The sequence below is a fragment of the Pristiophorus japonicus genome, chromosome 12, assembly GCF_044704955.1.
Source record: "Pristiophorus japonicus isolate sPriJap1 chromosome 12, sPriJap1.hap1, whole genome shotgun sequence".
NCBI classification, from domain to species: domain Eukaryota; kingdom Metazoa; phylum Chordata; class Chondrichthyes; family Pristiophoridae; genus Pristiophorus; species Pristiophorus japonicus.
Window position 1 is genome coordinate 188492023 of NC_091988.1, and position 19291 is coordinate 188511313.

Here is a 19291-nt window from a genome sequence, read left to right on the forward strand (position 1 = left end):
ACTTTGGGCAGAAGATGCAGCTTGACAGGTGCTGGTGGAGAGGAATATCGGCTTATTTCTCGCCTGAAAACTGGCCAAAGATGTAATGTCTGGAGCAATCTGCGTTGGGATGTACCTATCATCACCCCCAGCTGCTCCCCCCCCCCCACCCCATTAAAATAAAAATGTTAGACCGGGTCCAATCTAAATAGACTATTAATTCATACTCCGCACTACACCGCTTCTTCAGTAGCTCATTCCTCACTGTAGTACACCCCTTGCCATGCCACAGATCTGATGCAGTGTAATATGTATTGACGTGGACACCATATAAACTACGCTCTCCATGCCACGACCTTTGTTGTTGTCATAGAATAGTATGGCACAGGAGGAGGCCATTCGGCCCATCAAGTCATTACCGGCTTGTTTAAAGAGCGATCCCACTCCCCCGCTCTTTCCCAAATCCCTGCAATATTTTCTCCCAAGTATTTATCCAATTTCCTTTTGAAGGCTACTATTGAATCTGTTTCCGTTTTCCCTATCAGGCTGTGCATTCCCAATCCTAAAATCATAAATGTTTTTCCTCAGGTTGCCTCTGGTTCTTTTGCCAACCGCCGTAAATCTGTGCACTCTGGTTATTAACCCTTCAACCATTGGAAACAATTTCTCTTTATTTACTCTATCTAAACTCTTCCTGATTTTAAATACTTCTATTAAATCTTATCTTGACCCTCTTCGAACCATAGAATAGTTACAGCACTGGAGAAGACCATTCGGCCCATCGAGCCAGTGTCGACTCTCAGTTAGTCCCCCGTCCTTTCCCTGTAGCCCTGCAAATTACTTTTTCCTTCAGATACTTATCCAACTCCCTTTTGAAAGCAGTGATTGAGTCTGCCTCCACCACCCTTTCAGGCAGCACGTTCCAGAACCTAACCACTCACTGCGTAACATCACCTTTGGTTCTTCTGCCAATCACCTTAAATCTGTGTCCTCTGGCTCTCAACTCTTCCACCAATGGGAGCAGTTTCTCTCTATCTACTCTGTTCAGACCCCTCATGATTTTGAACACCTCTATCAAATCTCCTCTCAATCTTCGCTGCTCCAAGGAGAACAATCCCAGCTTCTCCGGTCTAGCCACGTAACTGAAGTCCCTAATTTCTGGAATAATTCCCGTAAATCTTTTCTGCGCCTTCTCTAAGGCCTACACGTCCTTCCTAAAGTACGATGCCCAGAATTGGACACAATACTACAGTTGGGGCCGAGCCAGTGTTTTATACAGGTTCATCTTAATTTCCACTCTCTTCTGTGTCTGCTCTGTTCTGTGGTGGGCGGTAGTTCATGACATTGTGCTCCCCATCACTGACAATGTAGTACAAGCCTCATTATACATAGGCTGCTTTTACAGCTATATGAGTGTAATGTATGCACCTGTGTGTATGCTCGCAGGTTTGTGGAGTTGTTGCACTGTGAGTGGCTTAGCCAGTCACTTATGTTCACAAGACTCAATAAAACCCCAGTTAACTGAGTTAAGGTTCTTCATGATGGGTTGTGCAGTTGTAACCTGGTGGATGAACTGATAGGGTTCAGTTTAATTGTTGAACCTTTGTTAATAAACCAACTAGTTCATTACAGCATATGTATAGCTGTGAATTCTTAAGCAAAGAACTCATGAAGCAAATACACTACAATGGAGAAGATAATTGAAGTCATTCGGCCCATCGTGCCTGTGCCGGGCCGTTAAAAGAGTTATCGAATTGGTCCCACTCTCCTCAATTGAAGGGGGAATATTTACAGGGCTGTGGAGGAAGAGGAGGGGAGTGGGACTAATTGGATCGCTCTTTCAAAGAGCCGGCACAGGCACGATAGGACGAATGGCTTCCTTCTGTGCTGCATGATTTGTAATGTTAGGAAGCATTGGCCCTTTTAAATTTGAGTCTTCCTTCACAACGAATTTGTTTCCGATATTCTGCCTCATAGAATCATAGAAAATTACGACACAGAAGGAGGCCATTCGGCCCGTCGTGTCTGCACTTAGAAACATAGAAAATAGATGCAGGAATAGGCCATTCGGCCCTTCGAGCCTACACGACCATTCAGTAAGATCATGGCTGATCATTCACCTCCGTACCCCTTTCCTGCTTTCTCTCCATACCCCTTGATCCCTTTAGCAGTCAGGGCCATATCTAACTCCCTCTTGAATATATCTAACGAACTGGCCTCAACAACTCTCTAAGGTAGAGGATTCCACAAGTTAACAACTCTCTGAGTGAAGAAGTTTCTCCTCATCTCGGTCCTAAATGGCATACCCCTTACTGTGTCCCCTGGTTCTGGACTTCCCCAACATCGGGAACATTCTTCCTGCATCTAACCTGTCTAGTCCTGTCAGAATTTTATATATCTCTGAGATCCCCTCGCATTCTTCTAAACTCCAGTGAATACAGGCCCAGTCAATCCAGTCTCTCCTCATATGTCAGTCCTGCCATCCCGGGAATCAGTCTGGTGAACCTTCGCTGCACTCCCTCAATAGCAAGAACGTCCTTCCTCAGATTAGGAGATCAAAACTGTACACAATATTCCAGGTGAGGCCTCACTAAGGCTCTGTACAACTGCAGTAAGACCTCCCTGCTCCTATACTCAAATCCCCTAGCTATGAAGACCAACATACCATTTGCCTTCTTCACCGCCTGCTGTACCTGCATGCCAGCTTTCAATGACTGATGTACCATGACACCCAGGTCTCGTTGCAGGTCAACAAAGAGCTATCCAGCCTAATCCCACTTTCCAGAGGTCCGTAGCCCTGTAGGTTACGGCACTTCAAGGGCCCATCCAAGTACTTTTTAAATGTGGTGAGGGTTTCTGCCATGTACCACTCTTTCAGGCAGTGAGTTCCAGACCCTCACCACCCTCTGGGGGAAGAAATGTTTTCTCATCTCCCCTCTAATCCTTCTACCAACTACTTTAAATCTATGCATTCTGCTTATTGACCCCTCTGCTAAGGGAAATAGGTCCTTTCTATCCACTCTATCTAGGCCCCCCATAACTTTATACACCTCAATAAGGTCTCCCCTCAGCCTCCTCTGTTCCAAGGATAACAACCCCAGCCTATCCAATCTTTCCTCATAACTAAAGTTTTCCAGTCCTGGCAACATCCTCGTAAATCTCCACTACGCCCTTTCTAGTGCAGTCACATCCTTCCTGTAATGTGATGACCAGAACTGTGGCTTAAGTAGTGTTATATACAATTCTAACATAACTTCCCTGCTCTTATATTCTCTGCCTTGACTCATAAAGGAAAGCATTCCGTATGCCTTTTTCACTACCTTATTGACCTGTCCTGCTATTGTTAAGGATCTATGGGCATATGCACCAAGGTCCCTATGTTCCTCCACGCCACTTAGTATCCTCCCATTTATTGTGTATTCCCTTGCCTCGAACTGTCTGCCATTCTTTACATGGACCGTCAGTCCTACTTGCTGCTGAGCTCGGGATTGAAGGAAGTGCTAGTGTTAAAGCTGATCGTGACCATACTGTCTATCCGCTGAAAAATTGTCTGCCCTAATTTAATAAAATGACAGCCCCCTCCCCACCAATTTGTCAGTGACTGCGCCGCGCTGCCTTGCGAGGTGTTTGACTGCGTTTGTTTTCCCCACGGCAGCAAGCTCCGAGCCCCCTGCCCAGGCACAGCAAGATCCCGCCGTCCAAGCCCAGTGTTCCTCGGACACCACGTCCGATGCTTCAGCGCCCGAGGGTGTTACCAGCCCCGAGCGCCGGGCCGATGAAACAGCGAAGGTGGACTCCCCCACGCCAAGCTCTCAGCCGAAAGATCCTTCCAGTGAAGCCGGTAAGATGGAGATGGGTGTTCCTGTGCACGACCTATCCACGAGTAAATGCTGGGGTGGCGTGATTCCAACACTGGGTCCGTGCAACACGGCGTGTTCATATTTTATCGTACCGAATCAGAGTTGGCGAGAGCTAACTGAACCTCAAGATGGTTTGAGGACCGAATCCAGTTGCGTTTTGTTTTTGTAAAAACTTTGTGTAAAAAGTTGCTGGAGAGCGGAATGCTTTTCGATTTGTTTCATCCAGGGTTCCGTTATAATTTGGGATGGATGCAGAATGAAGCTTCCTACGCGCTGCCCCAAATCGCATCCCGTTAACCTCCATCTCACGAGAGAGTCAGCTGCCCCATCAGTGTAAACATTTCTGTGTCTCACGCACAGTCATGTTTCACTGTGTCTCTGCATGAGACCATCAGTGAACACTCAAACTGTGCTCTTCTCCCCCGCGCCCACCCTAGGACCAGGATTAAGGTTTCTACTCTAATCTGGCTTTATTCAGAACCTTTACAGCCACAAGCGGCCGAAGATTTAATTCTCACACCTGTCTGGATACAGTTCTGCTCTCCTTACCTAAGGAAAGATATACTTGACTTTAGAGGGAGTGTAATGAAGGTTCACCAGACTGATTCCTGGGATTGGGAGATTACCCTATGAGGAGAGACTGAGCAGACTAGGTCGATATTTCCTAGAGTTTAGAAAAATGAGAGGTGATCTCATTGAAACAGACAAAATTCTGAAGGGGCTTGACAGGGTTAATGCTGAGAAAATGTTTCATCCAGCTGGGGAGTCTAGAACCAGGGGTCACAGTCTCAGAATAAAGGGTCGGCCATTTAGGACTGAGATGAGGAGAAACTTCTTCACTCAGAGGGTGGTGAATCTTTGGAATTCTCTACCCCAGAGGGCTGTGGAGGCTCAGTCGTTGAGTATATTAAAGACAGAGGTCGATAGATGTTTGGAAATTAAGGGATATGGGGATAATGCGGGAAGGTGGAGTTGAGGTAGAAGATCAGCCATGGTCTTGTTGAATGGCAGAGCAGGCTCGAGGGGCCAAATGGCCGACTCCTGCTCCTAGTTCTTGCGTTCTTGCGATTCGAACTCTGGCACCACATGTAGAAAACGGTTTTAATTTTCAGCAATGACATGTCGTGCTGTGATGAGTTTAAAAATTTGCAGCAAGGTATTTTTTTTACACATGGAAAGGAACAGGTTCTTGCTGACAAGTCGTCTCTGCACCCTCCCCCCACCACCCCCTCCTTTTGGAAGGGTCCTTGTTGGGGAGGCCCTCCTTTCCAGCACCCCCCCAGCCATCTCCAGACGGGACCCTTTAGGAAAGAGACTTGTTGGCAGTGCAGAAGACCCATGAGTAATTCTGTTTTTTGTTCTCCTCTTCTCAGCTCCTGTTGTGAAGCGAGTGCCTCGATCCCAGAACCCAAACAGATACAGTAGGGAACCCTGTATGTTTTCCTTTTAGTGAGGCCAGCAAGGACTCGCTGCTGCAGCATCCCTGTTCGTCCGCCCGCTGTCTGTTTGCTCGCGTGTGTGCGTGTCTGAGTGTCAGTGTGTGTGTGTGTGTGTGTACATGTGCTTATTTCGTCTGCTACAACGCTTGTAAACGGCTGAGAGAAGCGGGAACAGAAAAATTTAGTTGTGCGTTAAATCTCAGTGCAATAGGGCTTTCCAGAATGACAAAACCTGACATCAGATCGTCAGGGGATGATGAGATAGGGAGCTCCCGTGACACATTGGCTGAGCAAAAGGGCACTGACTAATCTGGTACTGTTGGCTTAGCAAAAGGCATGTGCCGTACACAAGATTCTTGGCTGTTTAGTAACAAAAGCTAACCTACCGTGTTTTGCATGGGCCGGCATTGCACCATTTATTTTATTCATTCATGAGATGTGAGCATCACTGGGAAACCCAGCATTTATTGCCCATCCCGAATTGCTCTTCAGAAGGGAGAGGTGAGCTACCTTATAAAACTTAGTGGTTTGCTACAGTCAACGACATTGCTGTGGGTCTTGAGTCATATATAGGCCAGACCGGGTAAGGAAGGCAGATTTCTTTTCCTGAAGGACGTTGGTGAACCAGATGGGTTTTTACAGCAATCTGGCACTTTCATGGTCACCATTACTGATGCAAGCTTTTAATTTCAGATTTATTTCATGAACTGAATTTAAATTCCACAGCTGCCGTGGTGGGATTAGAACTCGTGTCACCGGATCATTAGTCCAGGCCTCTGGATTACTAGAGACGACTAACGTATCTGTAATGTATGTACCTGTGAGTATGCTCACAGATTGGTGGAGCTATTGAATAGCCAGTCACAAGATGTTCACAAGACTCAATAAAACCCCAGCCAGTTGGGTTCGAGGGATCCACGATGAGGCAGGTGGTTGTGAGCCTGGTGGATGAACTGGTAATGTGTAGTGTGATTGTTAAACCGTTTGCTAATAAACCAACTAGTCCTTAATGGTAATGGGGCTGAAATTGCGGTCGGAGGCTTTCTGCGGGCAATTGCCTCCGAGCTGAAATATTTCTGTGAAAGTACCTGGTGGTCCTGGAGGAGTGTGGGATTCCGGTGGGGAGGCCTTCTCTTCCCGCGCTGCGAAGCGCGCTCCCGTCCTCCAGGTGCAGTCACATGTGACTGCTCAACCAATCAGGTACAGTATTCCACAGCTTTCTCATTAATAGCAATGGGCGCTCCGTATCTACGAGTTCTCATTGTTATTAATGAGGGAAAAAAACAAACGCACTAAACACCACAATAAAAAAATAAAAAACACACCTCACATCATTAAAATTAAAGTTAATAAATATCTTCGAGGAAAAATTTCCGCGTTTTTAAAGTTTTTCTCATTATGGTTAAAAATAAATGTAACGTGATGGGTAAGGTTTTTAAAAATAATGTTTTTTAAATTTAATTTATATTTTTGTATGTTTTTAAACTCTTACGCCTGTAACCAGGCGCAAGAATTTTGAGGACATCCGCTGGGCAAGATATGGGTAAATCCCGCAATCTTGCCCATGCGAATGTGCTCACTTCCGATATGTGGAGGATCTGTCAAGCTCCAGCTTGACAGTTCGGAAAAGCCGGTTTTCAGCGCAAGCGCATTGTGTGCTGAAAACCGGCTTTTCCGATACCTTCCAGGGTCCCTAGAGACTTCGTACAGACCCGTGGAAGTCGGGATTTCCAAGCCATTGTGTTGCTATGAATTCTTAAGCAAAAAACCCATGAAGCAAATACATTAAAATAGCCACTATGCTACTGTCCACTGCTGTCCATGATGTCACTTGGGTAGGAGACTCCCACGCCCCTCTTATTGGTCGATGTTGCCCAATCCAACTATTTACCTCCTCACAGGTTGACTACCTTGCCTCTTCCTCCCTGCTTGCCCCGATGTCACGCAACCGTCCCCAGACTGGGTGAAACAGAGGCGTTGAGCTAAAGCTTCTATAGATATGTGAAGAGAAAACGATTAGTGAAGACAAATGTAGCTCCCTTGCAGTCAGAATCAGGTGAATTTATAATGGGAACAAAGAAATGGCAGACCAATTGAACAAATACTTTGGTTCTGTCTTCACTAAGGAAGACACAAATAACCTTCCGGAAATACGAGGGGACCGAGGGTCTGGCGAGAAGGAGGAACTGAAGGCAATCCTTATTAGGCGGGAAATTGTGTTAGGAAAATTGATGGGATTGAAGGCCGATAAATCCCCAGGGCCTGATGATCTGCATCCCAGAGTACTTAAGGAAGTGGCCCTAGAAATAGTGGATGCATTGGTGGTCATTTTCCAACATTCTATAGATTCTGGATCAGTTCCTATGGATTGGAGGGTAGCTAATGTAACCCCACTTTTTATTAAAAAAAAGGAGGGAGAGAGAAAACAGAATTATAGATCAGTTAGTCTGACATTGGTGGTGGGGAAAAAGTTGGAATCAGTTATTAAAGATGTAATAGCAGCGCATTTGGAAAGCAGTAACAGGATCGGTCCAAGTCAGCATGGATTTATGAAAGGGATATCATGCTTGACAAATCTTCTAGAATTTTTTGAGGATGTAACTAGTAGAGTGGACAAGGGAGAACCAGTGGATGTGGTGTATTTGGACTTTCAAAAGACTTTTGTCAAGGTCCCACACAAGAGATTGGTGTGCAAAATTAAAGCACATGGTATTGGGGGTAATGTATTGATGTGGATAGAGAACTGGTTGGCAGACAGGAAGCAAAGAGTAGGAATAAACGGGCTCTTTTCAGAATGGCAGGCAGTGACTAGTGAGGTACTGCAAGGTTCAGTGCTGAGACCCCAGCTATTTACAATGTACATTAATGATTTGGACGAAGGAATTGAATGTAACATCTCCAAGTTTGCAGATGACACTAAGCTGGGTGGCAGTGTGAGCTGTGAGGAGGATGCTAAGAGGCTGCAGGGTGACTTGGACAGGTTAGGTGAGTGGGCAAATGCATGGCAGATGCAGTATAATGTAGATAAATGTGAGGTTATCCACTTTGGTGGCAAAAACAGGAAGGCAGAATATTATCTGTGGTAATTAGTAAAAGGGGAGGTGCAATGAGACCTGGGTGTCATGGTACATCAGTCATTGAAAGTTGGCATGCAGGTATAGCAGGCGGTGAAGAAGACAAATGGCATGTTATGGTGAGCAAGCAGGAATGGGGTACTGAAGTTGCATGTTCAGCCATGAACTCATTGAATGGCGGTGCAGGCTAGAAGGGCCGAATGGCCTACTCCTGCACCTATTTTCTATGTTTCTATGTTAGCCTTCATAGCGAGAGGATTTGAGTATAGGAGCAGGGAGGTCTTACTGCAGTTGTAGAGGGCCTTGATGAGGCCGCACCTTGAATATTGTGCACAGTTTTGGTCTCCTAATCTGAGGAAGGACATTCTTGCTATTGAGGGAGTGCAGTGAAGGTTCACCAGACTGATTCCCGGGATGGCAGGGTTGACATATGAAGAAAGACTGGATCGACTAGGCCTGTATTCACTGGAATTTAGAAGAATGAGAGGGGATCTCATAGAAACATATAAAATTCTGGCAGGTTAGATGCAGGAAGAATGTTCCCGATGTTGGGGAAGTCCAGAACCAGGATAAGGGGTAAGCCATTTAGGACCGAGATGAGGAGAAACTTCTTCAGAGAATTATGAACCTGTGGAATTCTCTACCACAGAAAGTTGTTAAGGCCAGTTCTTTAGATATATTCAAAAGGGAGTTACAGCTAAAAGGGATCAAGGGGTATGGAGAGAAAGCAGGAATGGGGTACTGAAGTTGCATGATCAGCAATGATATTGAATGGTGGTGCAGGCTCGAATGGCCTACTCCTGCACCTATTTTCTATGTTTTTAATGTTCCTGAACCAACCAGCAGGCGCTGCTCACGAGCAGCCCACAGAGTGGGCTTTTCTTTGAGTCCCGTCCCTCCAATAGTCAGTAACGTAACCATGTTGGGGGGGGTGGATTGTCTGCGTTCTGCGGGTATGTTGAGTGCCATTTGCGTCCCTTTTCCCGAACGTTTTCTCGGCTCTGCTCCTGAAGGCCACGACGACTCCTGGGATCTGGTTAAGTGGGTGGGTGACCGACTGTGGGAAGAGACTGCTATCATTTGTCCAATCCTTGATTCGTTTGGGCAGCGAGTGTCGGGCTATTGTACCATGGAGGGCATCACTGCCACACGCGTGTTCTCTCAACGGTCGCACACACGATTCCCTGCTTGAGTAACTGGATAGTGATCAGGACCGGGCACTGATTTAAACAAAAATAGTAATTCTCTCTTTCTCTTCCCCTCCTACTGTCTCTCAACTAGCCCAGTAATGTTGTTGTCAACTGATTGTGATATAACAGGGTATAAACTGCTCTCGGAACCAGTCAAATGGCAATCCAGCAGCCCAACAGAATGTGTGTGTGTGTGTGTGTGTGTGTGTACGTACAAAAGGAAAATGCTCAGCGGGTCAGGCAGCACCTGTGTGGAGAGAAACAGTTAACATTTCAGATCGATGACCTTTCGTCGGAATTGGAAAAAGTTCGAGATGTAACTGGTTTTGATGTAATCGGATTTAAGCAAGTACAGAGGCAGGGAAAGGAGGGGAGGAAAGAACAAAAGGGAAGGTCTGTGATAGGGTGGCAGGCAGAGAAGATTAAATGACAAAAGGGATGTGTGCGTTTGTTTTTTACCCCTGAGTGAGGAGTGGGGGGGAGGATATTTCTCCAGCTTCCGTCTTCTCTCTCTGACCTCCAGTAACCCATGCCAGTGTCTGCTCCTTCTTCGACCTCAGCAGCTCTTGGTACATATCATCATAAAAATATAAGAATTGGGAGCAGGAATATGTCATTTGGCACCTCGAGCCTGCTCCGTCATTCAATAAGATCTTAGCTGATCATCTACCTCAACACTTTCCTGCACTATCCCCATAATCTCTTGATTTCCTTAATATACAAAAATCTATTGATCTCTGTCTTAAATATACTCAAAGACTGAGTCTCCGCAGCCCTCTGGGGTAGAGAATTCTAAAGATTCGCCACCCTCTGAGTGAAGAAATTTCTCCTCATCTCAGTCCTAAATGGCCGACCCCTTATTCTGAGACTGATCCCTGGTTCTAGACTCCCCAGCCAGGGGAAACATCCTCCCTGCATCTACCCTGAGGAGCCCTGCAAGAATTTTGCATGTTTTAATGAGATCACCTCTCATTCTTCTAAACTCTAGGGAATATAGGCCTAGTCTACTCATAGGACAATCCTCCCATCCCAGGAATCAGTCTGGTGATCATGTGACAGTAACTCTCTCAGCACAGCTCTGGCTTTCCAATGAAGTTTGTGAGCCACCCCACCTTTTATTCTCAGAGAATGGGAGCGGGAGGGGGGGCGAGCTAACCATGTTGTCTGATCCCTCTGGTGATATGACTGCCTTTAACCTATTCCTGGGTATGCGTTGTAGAAAATGCCATTGACTGAGCCAAGTGGCTGCAATGCCTTGCTTGACACTGAGCATAACAGCACCACTAGCTTATCTTACTTAACTCCTCTCTTGAATTGCTGGTATTTTAATTTTTATACCGGGTTTGGTGGGGATGGGGGGTGGAAAAGAGAGGGTTTAAATGATTGTAGAAACTGACGGATATGTTTTTTTTTTACGCCCTCCCCCCAGTAACGAGCACCGCTGTGAACTCCGAGGACCACCTGCCCCCCAAGGCGCTGATCATTGACCTGGACCACAACAAGTTCAAGTGCAAGATTCCCGAATGCGCGAAGGCCTTCCGCAAGGCTAAGATGCTGCACTACCACATGAAGTACTACCATGGCATGGACAAGGTGGAGCCTGACCCCAGTTCCCCCAAGAGAAGCATGCAGACCCGAGGCTCCTGCGCCTCGGAGGCCGAGTCCCTCCTGGACAGCCCCAAGAGACGCCGGACCACATCGGGACCCCTGTGTGAGTATCTGACCGTGGGACAGACACTGGCCTCGCAGAGGAGGCCACTTTGGCCCATCGTTTGGCTCGTTCAAAGAGCTATCCAATTAGTTCTATGCTCCCCCTGCTCTTTCCTTGTGGCCCTGAAAACGTTTTTCCTTTTTGAAGTATATCCCCAGTTCTCCCCTTTGAAAGTCACTATTGAGTCTGATGCTACCGCCCTTTTTTTTTACAAATAAAGAAAGATTTGCATTTGTATAGCATCTTTCACAACTTCTGGACATCCCAAAGCGCTTTCCAGCCAATGAAGTACTTTTGAAATGCAGTTATTGTTGTAATGTGGGAAACACGGCAGCCAATTTGTGCACAGCAAGCTCCCACAAACAGCAATGTGACAATGACCAGAGAATCTGTTTTTGTTAGGTTGATTGAGGGATAAATATTGGCCAGGGCACCAGGGATAACTCCCCTGCTCTTCTTCGAAATAGTGCCATGGGATCTTTTATGTCCACCTGAGAGAGCGGACGGGGCCTCGGTTTAACGTCTCATCTGAAAGATGGCAGTGCAGCACTCCCTCAGCACTGCACTGGAGTGTCAGCCTAGAATTTTGTGCTCAAGTCTCTGGAGGCAAGAGCGCCACTCACTGAGCCACAGCTGACACTTTCACATAGTGACCCACTGTGTAATTCTCATCTCCCTTTAAATCATTGAAGTCATTCGGCCTATCGTGCGTGTGCCGGTCCTTTTGAAAGAGCTATCCATTTAGTCCCACTCTCCTCAATTGAAGTGGGGGGGGTAAATTTGCAGGGCGATGAAGAAAGAGCACGGGCATGGGACTAATTGTATTGCTCTTTGAAAGAGCCGGCACAGGCAAGGTGGGCCAAATGGCTTCCTTCTGTGCTGTACGATTCTAACGGCTGTCGGTATAGATTCGGACGACAGTCTGGTCAGTATCATTGATGTGAGGCGATACTCTCACTGAAGGATTAACAGTTGTGAAGTACTTCGGTAAATTCATCAGCGAGTATGTAATTCAGTGTTGTCGGTGGTATTTAAAAAAAATTTAATAGTATGTGTGCAAAGTCGCAGTCGGACTGTAGGACTCTTTCACTAGGATCTCAGTGAAGTATAACAGTGGGCGAGTGAGATTTTCATGCTCAGCCCACTTAAACTAATAGTGCGATTAGATTTTGTTCTTGCAAACGTGAGTATTTTGAGCCGTGTACTAACAGTGGAGCAGTGGTGGTGACGTGTCTGCCTCGTGTGCTGGCGGGATCGATCTGAGGTAATGAATTAAGAACATTGTATACAGTGATTTTTTTTTCCCCCCCTATATTTTCCTTTGGGAAAGATGTAAAGGGTGGAGACGATGTTTACCAGGATGTTATCGGGAACATCAGAGAACCGACGTCAGTGTTCTCGATCAGGCCAACATCCCCAGCATCGAAGCACTGACCACACTCGACCAGCTCCGTTGGGCGGGCCACATTGTTCACATGCCCGACACAAGACTCCCAAAGCAAGCGCTGCACTCTGGACTCCTACACGGCAAGCGATCCCCAGGTGGGCAGAGGAAACGTTTCAAGGACACCCTCAAAGCCTCCTTGATAAAGTGCAACATCCCCACAGGCACCTGGGAATCCCTGGCCCAAGACCGCCCAAAGTGGAGGAAGAGCATCCGGGAGGGCACTGAGCACCTCACGTCTCGTCGCCGAGGGCATGCAGAAATCAAGCGCAGGCAGCGGAAGGAGCGTGCGGCAAACCAGACTCCCCACCCACCCTTTCACCCAACCACTGTCTGTCCCACATGTGACAGAGACTGTAATTCCCGTATTGGACTGTATAGTCACCGGAGAACTTGATTTCCAGGGACTGCCTATGATGATCAGGGACCTCAGTTATGAAGAGAGGTTCTCCTTGGAACAGAGAAGGTTAATCGAGGTTTTCAAGATGATGAGAGGTGTTGATGGCGTAGAGAGAAAAACTATTCCCTCTGGCGAGTGGGTCAATAACCAGAGGTTATCGATTCAAAATCAATGACTAAAGCTCTAGAGGGGAGAGGAGAAGAAATGTTTCCACTCAGAGTTGCCGGGATCTGGGATGCTGGGCCTGTAAAGGTGGTGGAAGCCGATTCCATCAGTAATTTAAAAAGGAAGTTGGACAGGTACTTTCAGGGTTACGGACAAAAAGCAGGGATTTGGGACTGAGCACAGCTGCTCTCTCGGGTAGCCAGCACAGGCACGACAGGCCGGATGGCCTCTTTCTGTGCTGTAAGTTTCTATAATTGTACAGTGTAAATGAATTAAAGAAAGGAAGAATCTGCATGTTAGTGTATGTGTGCGTTAGTTATATCTATATTGCGATCGATGACCAGTTAATCACCTGCTACTCTTTGAATACTGCCATGGGATTTTTTTTTACATGCCCTGAAACAAAAGAGGAGGACTTGATTTGCTGTCTCATCCAAAAGATGGCATCTCCACCAATGCAGTATTCCCTCAGTGCTGCACTAGATAATGGGGTTTGCACCAATGATCTGACTACGGTGAGCCTTGCCACTGAGCCCAGCTATTGCACTACTTTAGAAATACACTGATACAGGTCTAGTGTGAATTCAGCAATACTGTTACCTGGGCAGTTACCTGATTTGCCTTGTACATATATCGCCGAGTTCCCCATAGATAGTGCGCAGATCTCATCGGCAGCTTTTTGTGATTCCCTTCCAGACGGGTCTCAGCAACATGTGTCCCATCGGGACTCCCAGTCTTCCAGCGCTGCGAAGCTCAATGAGCGGAGACGGATATCGGCGCCATCCTCTGTCGATATCGCTGCGCAGTCCAGGCCGTCCCTCCGCGAGAAGAGCAAGGACAACCAGATGGAGCGGTCTCATCGGAAGCTGCAAGACCGGGAAAGGGGCGTCACAGAAAGCGGTAAGGGCTGCGGAGAACGCACGCCAGTGTTCAAGGGACTGCGCGTGTTCTATTCTGTCTGAGATGTAAAGACAAGCAGAAAAGGTTTGTGTGCAGCTGGCATGGATGTCAAATAGCGTACCTTGATGATCCAACTGTACCGCCCATTAGCAGCTGACTGTTATCCTCTCTATGGTTGAGTACTGGCTCGGTTCCAGTTGCTGTGATGGTGTTGCCCCAGAACCTTGTCCTGCAGACAGTGATCAGATGTATCCTCACTGCCTCTGGTCTCCTCGCTACCTGCGGTACTTTGCTGTGCCCTGTCTGCTATCTGGCTATGGATGTGAGGTGCGATACCATCCCCCTCTTGCCATTGTGTTCCAATTTCTGCACGTGTTCCGCTCTGCCAGGGCCCCACAGACTGTGTGCGCGCAGCACTGGCCCCGCAGACTGCATGCACGCAGCACTGGCCCCACAGATTGTGTGCATCACAGTGCTGTGCTGTGCATGCACCAGCTATCAGAAGTTGAGTAATTATTGAGCCTGTTTTCTGTCCGTCTGAAATAATTAAATTGCTCTGCGTCTCACGCGCAGGAATGAAAGAGAGGAGCAAGGAGAAGAAGTTCCGTGACTTCCTAAAGGTGAAACTGAAGAAAAAGAAGAAAAAGAAAAAGAAGTCCAAGTCCGGTAAGGCGCTTCTGTCGTCAGTGGGAAATGTTTCAGTCTGTAAATATGCACAAACGGCAGACACACAAAGAACCGACACAGCAGTCGGTGTCTCGAGGCTGTGCCCGGTTGGGTTAAACCGAGCCAATCAGGCCAGCAAGGTTCTGGGTTCAGTCCGCTGGTGTCTGCTGTGCCCTCGCTCACGATCCACCGTGGTTGTGAGTGTGCGACAATTGACCTCGCTGTCCCTGAGCTCGGGAGAGGCGTAAACACCAGCCGCTCCCATCTGCTGCCCAACGGGTTCCCGCAGGATCAGTCTCCTCCGGGAATCCTCTGACGCACCCTCCCTCGTGTCCAGGCCACTATCTAGGCTCACCCACACACCAACTTTCCCTCATGGCCGCATGGCAATCGGGAAGGTATCACGCAGGCCGCTCACAAACTGTGCCCTCTAAGATATCGCGGCAAATTTAAAGGTGCCACGCGCACAAAAGAAAATTAAAAGGGAACATTGCGACACATCAGGAATGGCCACTCGGGTGAGATACTGTAAGGGAGGGCTGGCATTGCCGTTAGAACTGTACCAGTTAGCGCCCTCGGGAGAGGAGTGGGTAAAATTGGACTGGTTGGGGTGGGGGCGGGGGTAAGGGGTAGAGAGATTGTGGGGTGATGGGGAGGCAGGGCGGGGGACCTGAAGAGACAACTAATGAAATGGGCAAATGGGCGAACAAGTGCCAGATGGAATCCAGTGTCATTAAGTGCGAGGTGATGCATTTTGGTTGAAAGAAAATGCCGGCAGTAATTATACTGTGAATGGTCGGCTTGATGCTGTGGCAGAGCAGAGGGATTTGGGGGAACAGGTTCACAGGACATTAAAGGCAGCACCTCACATCGATAAAGCTGTGACATTAGCATGTAATTCCAGGTGTCATTGCAAGTGGTGTACAATATAAATCAACACTGAGCCTTATTAAGACCTCAAAGTACTTTGTGCAGCATAAGGCTCCACGCTGCAGGAAGCGAATTGAGGCTGTCAAGAGGTTACAGCGCAGATTCACCAGGTGCCTGCCTGCACGGAGAAATACAAATACAATGTTTTTTTTCATTAGAACAGCGCGGATTATGAAACGATATGTTGGAAGTATTTAAAATTCTGAAAGGTAGATAGAAGCTGACTGCTTCCAGTAATCAGTTGGAGAATTTAAATTCAGTTAACCTGGAATATAAAGCTAGTATCAGTAATGGGGTGACGACGAAACTGATTGCTGTAAAAAAAACCTATCTGGTTCACTAATGTTCTTTTAGGGAAGAAAATCTGCCGTCCTTACCCGGTCTGGCCTATATTTACAATCTATATTAACGACTTGGAAGAAGGGATCGAGTGTAACGTAGCCAAGTTTGCTGACAATACAAAGATGGGAGGAAAAGCGATGTGTGAGGAGGACACACAAAATCTGCAAAAGGACATAGACAGGCTCAGTGAGTGGGCAAAAATTTGGCAGATGGAGTATAATGTTGGAAAGTGTGAGGTCATGCACCTTGGCAGAAAAAAAATCAAAGAGCAAGTTATTATTTAAATGGAGAAAGATTGCAAAGTGCTGCAGTACAGCGGGACCTGGGGGCACTTGTGTATGAAACACAAAAGGTTAGTATGCAGGTACAGCAAGTGAACAGGAAGGCCAGTGGTATCTAGGCCTTTATTGTAAAGGGGATGGAGTATAACAGCAGGGAAGTCTTGCTACAGTTGTACAGGGTATTGGTGAGGCCACACCTGGACTACTGCGTGCAGTTTTGGTTTCCATATTTACGAAGGGATATACTTGCTTTGGAGGCAATGCAGAGAAGGTTCACTAGGTTGATTCCGGAGATGAGGGGCTTGACTTATGAGGAAAGGTTGAGTATGTTGAGCTTCTACTCATTGGGATTCAGAAGAATGAGAGGTGATCTTATTGAAACGTATAAGATTATGAGGGGACTTGACAAGGTGGATGCAGAGAGAATGTTTCAACTGATGGGGGAGACTAGAACTAGTGGGCATAATCTTAGAACAAGGGGCCGCCTATTTAAAACTGAGATGAGGAGAAATGTATTTTCTCTCAGGGTTGTGGATCTGTGGAATTCGCTGCCTCAGAGAGCTGTGGAAGCTGGGACATTGAATAAATTTAAGACAGAGATAGACAGTTTCTTAACCGACAAGAGAATAAGGGGTTATAGGGAACAGGCAGGGAAGTGGAGCTGAGTCTGTTATATATGTGGACTTATATTTGCTCTGTACGGCCACCAGAGAGCTCATTCCCCGGAGTCCCAAGGGATCCCATAATCCCTTGGGAGCACAGGTATTTAAGAAAGCTTCACAGGTTGGAGAGGCACTCTGGAGAGCTGCAATAAAAGACTACGGTCACACTTTACTTTGAGCTCACAGTGTCCAGTCTGACTCTTTCTCCATGCACAATGGAGTCCATGATCGGATCAGCCATGATCTTATTGAATGGCGGAGCAGGCTCGAGGTGCCATATGGCCTTCTCCTGCTCCTATTTCTTATGTTCTTATATGAGAGTCCAGGCCCACAGTAATGTGGTTGGCTCTTAACTGCCCTTTGCAAGCCACTCTGCCGTATCAAAAAACAATTGTTACAGACTGCAGCGGGACAACTGGACTGCAGCGATTTAAGAAGGCGGCTCACCACCACCTTCTCGAGGACAATTAGGGATGGGCAATAAATGTTGGCCTTGCCAGCAACGCCCACATCCCGTGAACGAATAAAAAAACAAGTACAGGGGGCCTCTGAGAGAAGATATTCCTCCTCATCTTTGTTTTAAATGGGTGGCCCCCTTATCCAACCCGACAAGCCCCCTCAGAATCTTGCACGTTTCAATAAGATCACACCTCATTCTTCTAAACTCCAATACGTATAGGCCCAACCTGCACAACCTTTCTTCATATGACAGCCCCTTCATCTCAGGAATCAACCTTGTGAACCTTCTCTGAACTGCCTCCAATGCAAGTATAACCTCACATTTTCCCACATTATACTCCATCTACCAAATTTCTGCCCACTCAATTAGCCTATCTATATCCCTTTGCAGATTCTTTACGTTCTCCTCACAACTTGCTTTCCCACCTATCTTTGTATCATCAGCAAATTTGGCTACATTACACTCGGCCCCTTCAAGCAAGTCATTAATATAGATTGTAAATAGTTGAGGCCTAACACTGGTCCCTATGGCACCCCACTAGTTACTGTTTGCCATCCTGAACTTGACCCATTTACCCCGACTCTGTTTTCTGTTAGCTTGGATAGAGGATTGGTTAACTAATATATTACCCCCAATCCCATGAGCTCTTATCTTGTACAGTAACCTTTTATGTGGCACCTTATTGAATGCCTTCTGGAAATCCAAATACACAACATCTACTGGTTCCCCTTTGTCCACCCTACTCGTTACATCCTCAAAGAACTCCAGCAAATTTGTCAAATATGATTTCTCTTTCATAAACCATGCTGACTCTGCTTGACTGCATTATGATTTTCTAAATGTCCTGCTACTACATCCTTAATAATGGACTCCAGCATTTTCCTAATAACAGATGTTAGGCTAACTAGCCTATAGTTTCCTGTTTTCTGTCTCCCTCCTTTCTTAAATAGGCCATTACTTTTGTGGTTTTCCAGTCTGCTGGGACCTCTCCAGAATCCAGGGAATTTTGGTCGATTGCAACCAATGCATCCACTGTCTCTGCAGCCACTTCTTTTAAGACCCTAGATGCAGGCCATCAGGTCCAGAGGATTTGTCCACCTTTAGTCCCATTAGTTTGGCTGGTACTTTTTCTCTAGTGATAGTAATTGTTTTAAGTTTCCTCACCCCCCCCCCCCCCCCCCCACACACACACACAATTGCCCCGTGATTTTCTACTATTATTGGGATGCTTTTAGTGTCTTCTACCATGAAGACCGATACAAAATATTTGTTCACAGTCTCTGCCCTTTCCCTGTTTTCCATTATTAATTCCCCAGTCTCATCCTCTAAGGGACCAACGTTTACTTTAGCTACTCTCTTCCTTTTTATATATTTGTAGAAGCTCTTACTGTCTCATTTTATATTTCTTGCTAGTTTACTCCCATAAACTATCTCCTCTCTTTTTTTCAGTTGTCCTTTGCTGGTTTCTAAAAATTTCCCAATCCTCTGGCCTTCCATTGTTCTTCGCAACATTGTATGCTTTTGTTTTCAATTTGATATTATCCTTTACTTCCTTAGTTAGCCTCAGTTCATCCTTCTCGTAGAGTCTTTCTTTCTAACTGGAATATATCTTTGCTGAGAGTTAGGAAATATCTCATTAAATGTTTGCTACTGCTTATTTAAGGAGCGTCTTAAAGGAGGAAAGAGAGGCGGAGCGGTTTAGGCAGGGAATTCCAGAGCTTAGGGCCTAGGCAACAGAAGGTATGGCCACCAATGGTTGAGCGATTATAATCAGGGATGCTCAAGAGG

The 19291-nt window shown here is 46.6% G+C and overlaps 1 protein-coding gene across 1 annotated transcript in view; it reads left to right on the forward strand.

The window, feature by feature from the left end:
* Positions 1–19291, forward strand: part of LOC139276896 (PHD finger protein 20-like) — a 60879-nt gene that overhangs the window by 21706 nt on the left and 19882 nt on the right. Inside the window, exons 10-14 of the mRNA XM_070894892.1 lie at positions 3635–3820; positions 5213–5260; positions 10972–11253; positions 13959–14162; positions 14736–14828. Coding sequence (XP_070750993.1) covers positions 3635–3820; positions 5213–5260; positions 10972–11253; positions 13959–14162; positions 14736–14828 — 813 coding nt within the window. The remainder of the gene's footprint in view (positions 1–3634; positions 3821–5212; positions 5261–10971; positions 11254–13958; positions 14163–14735; positions 14829–19291) is intronic.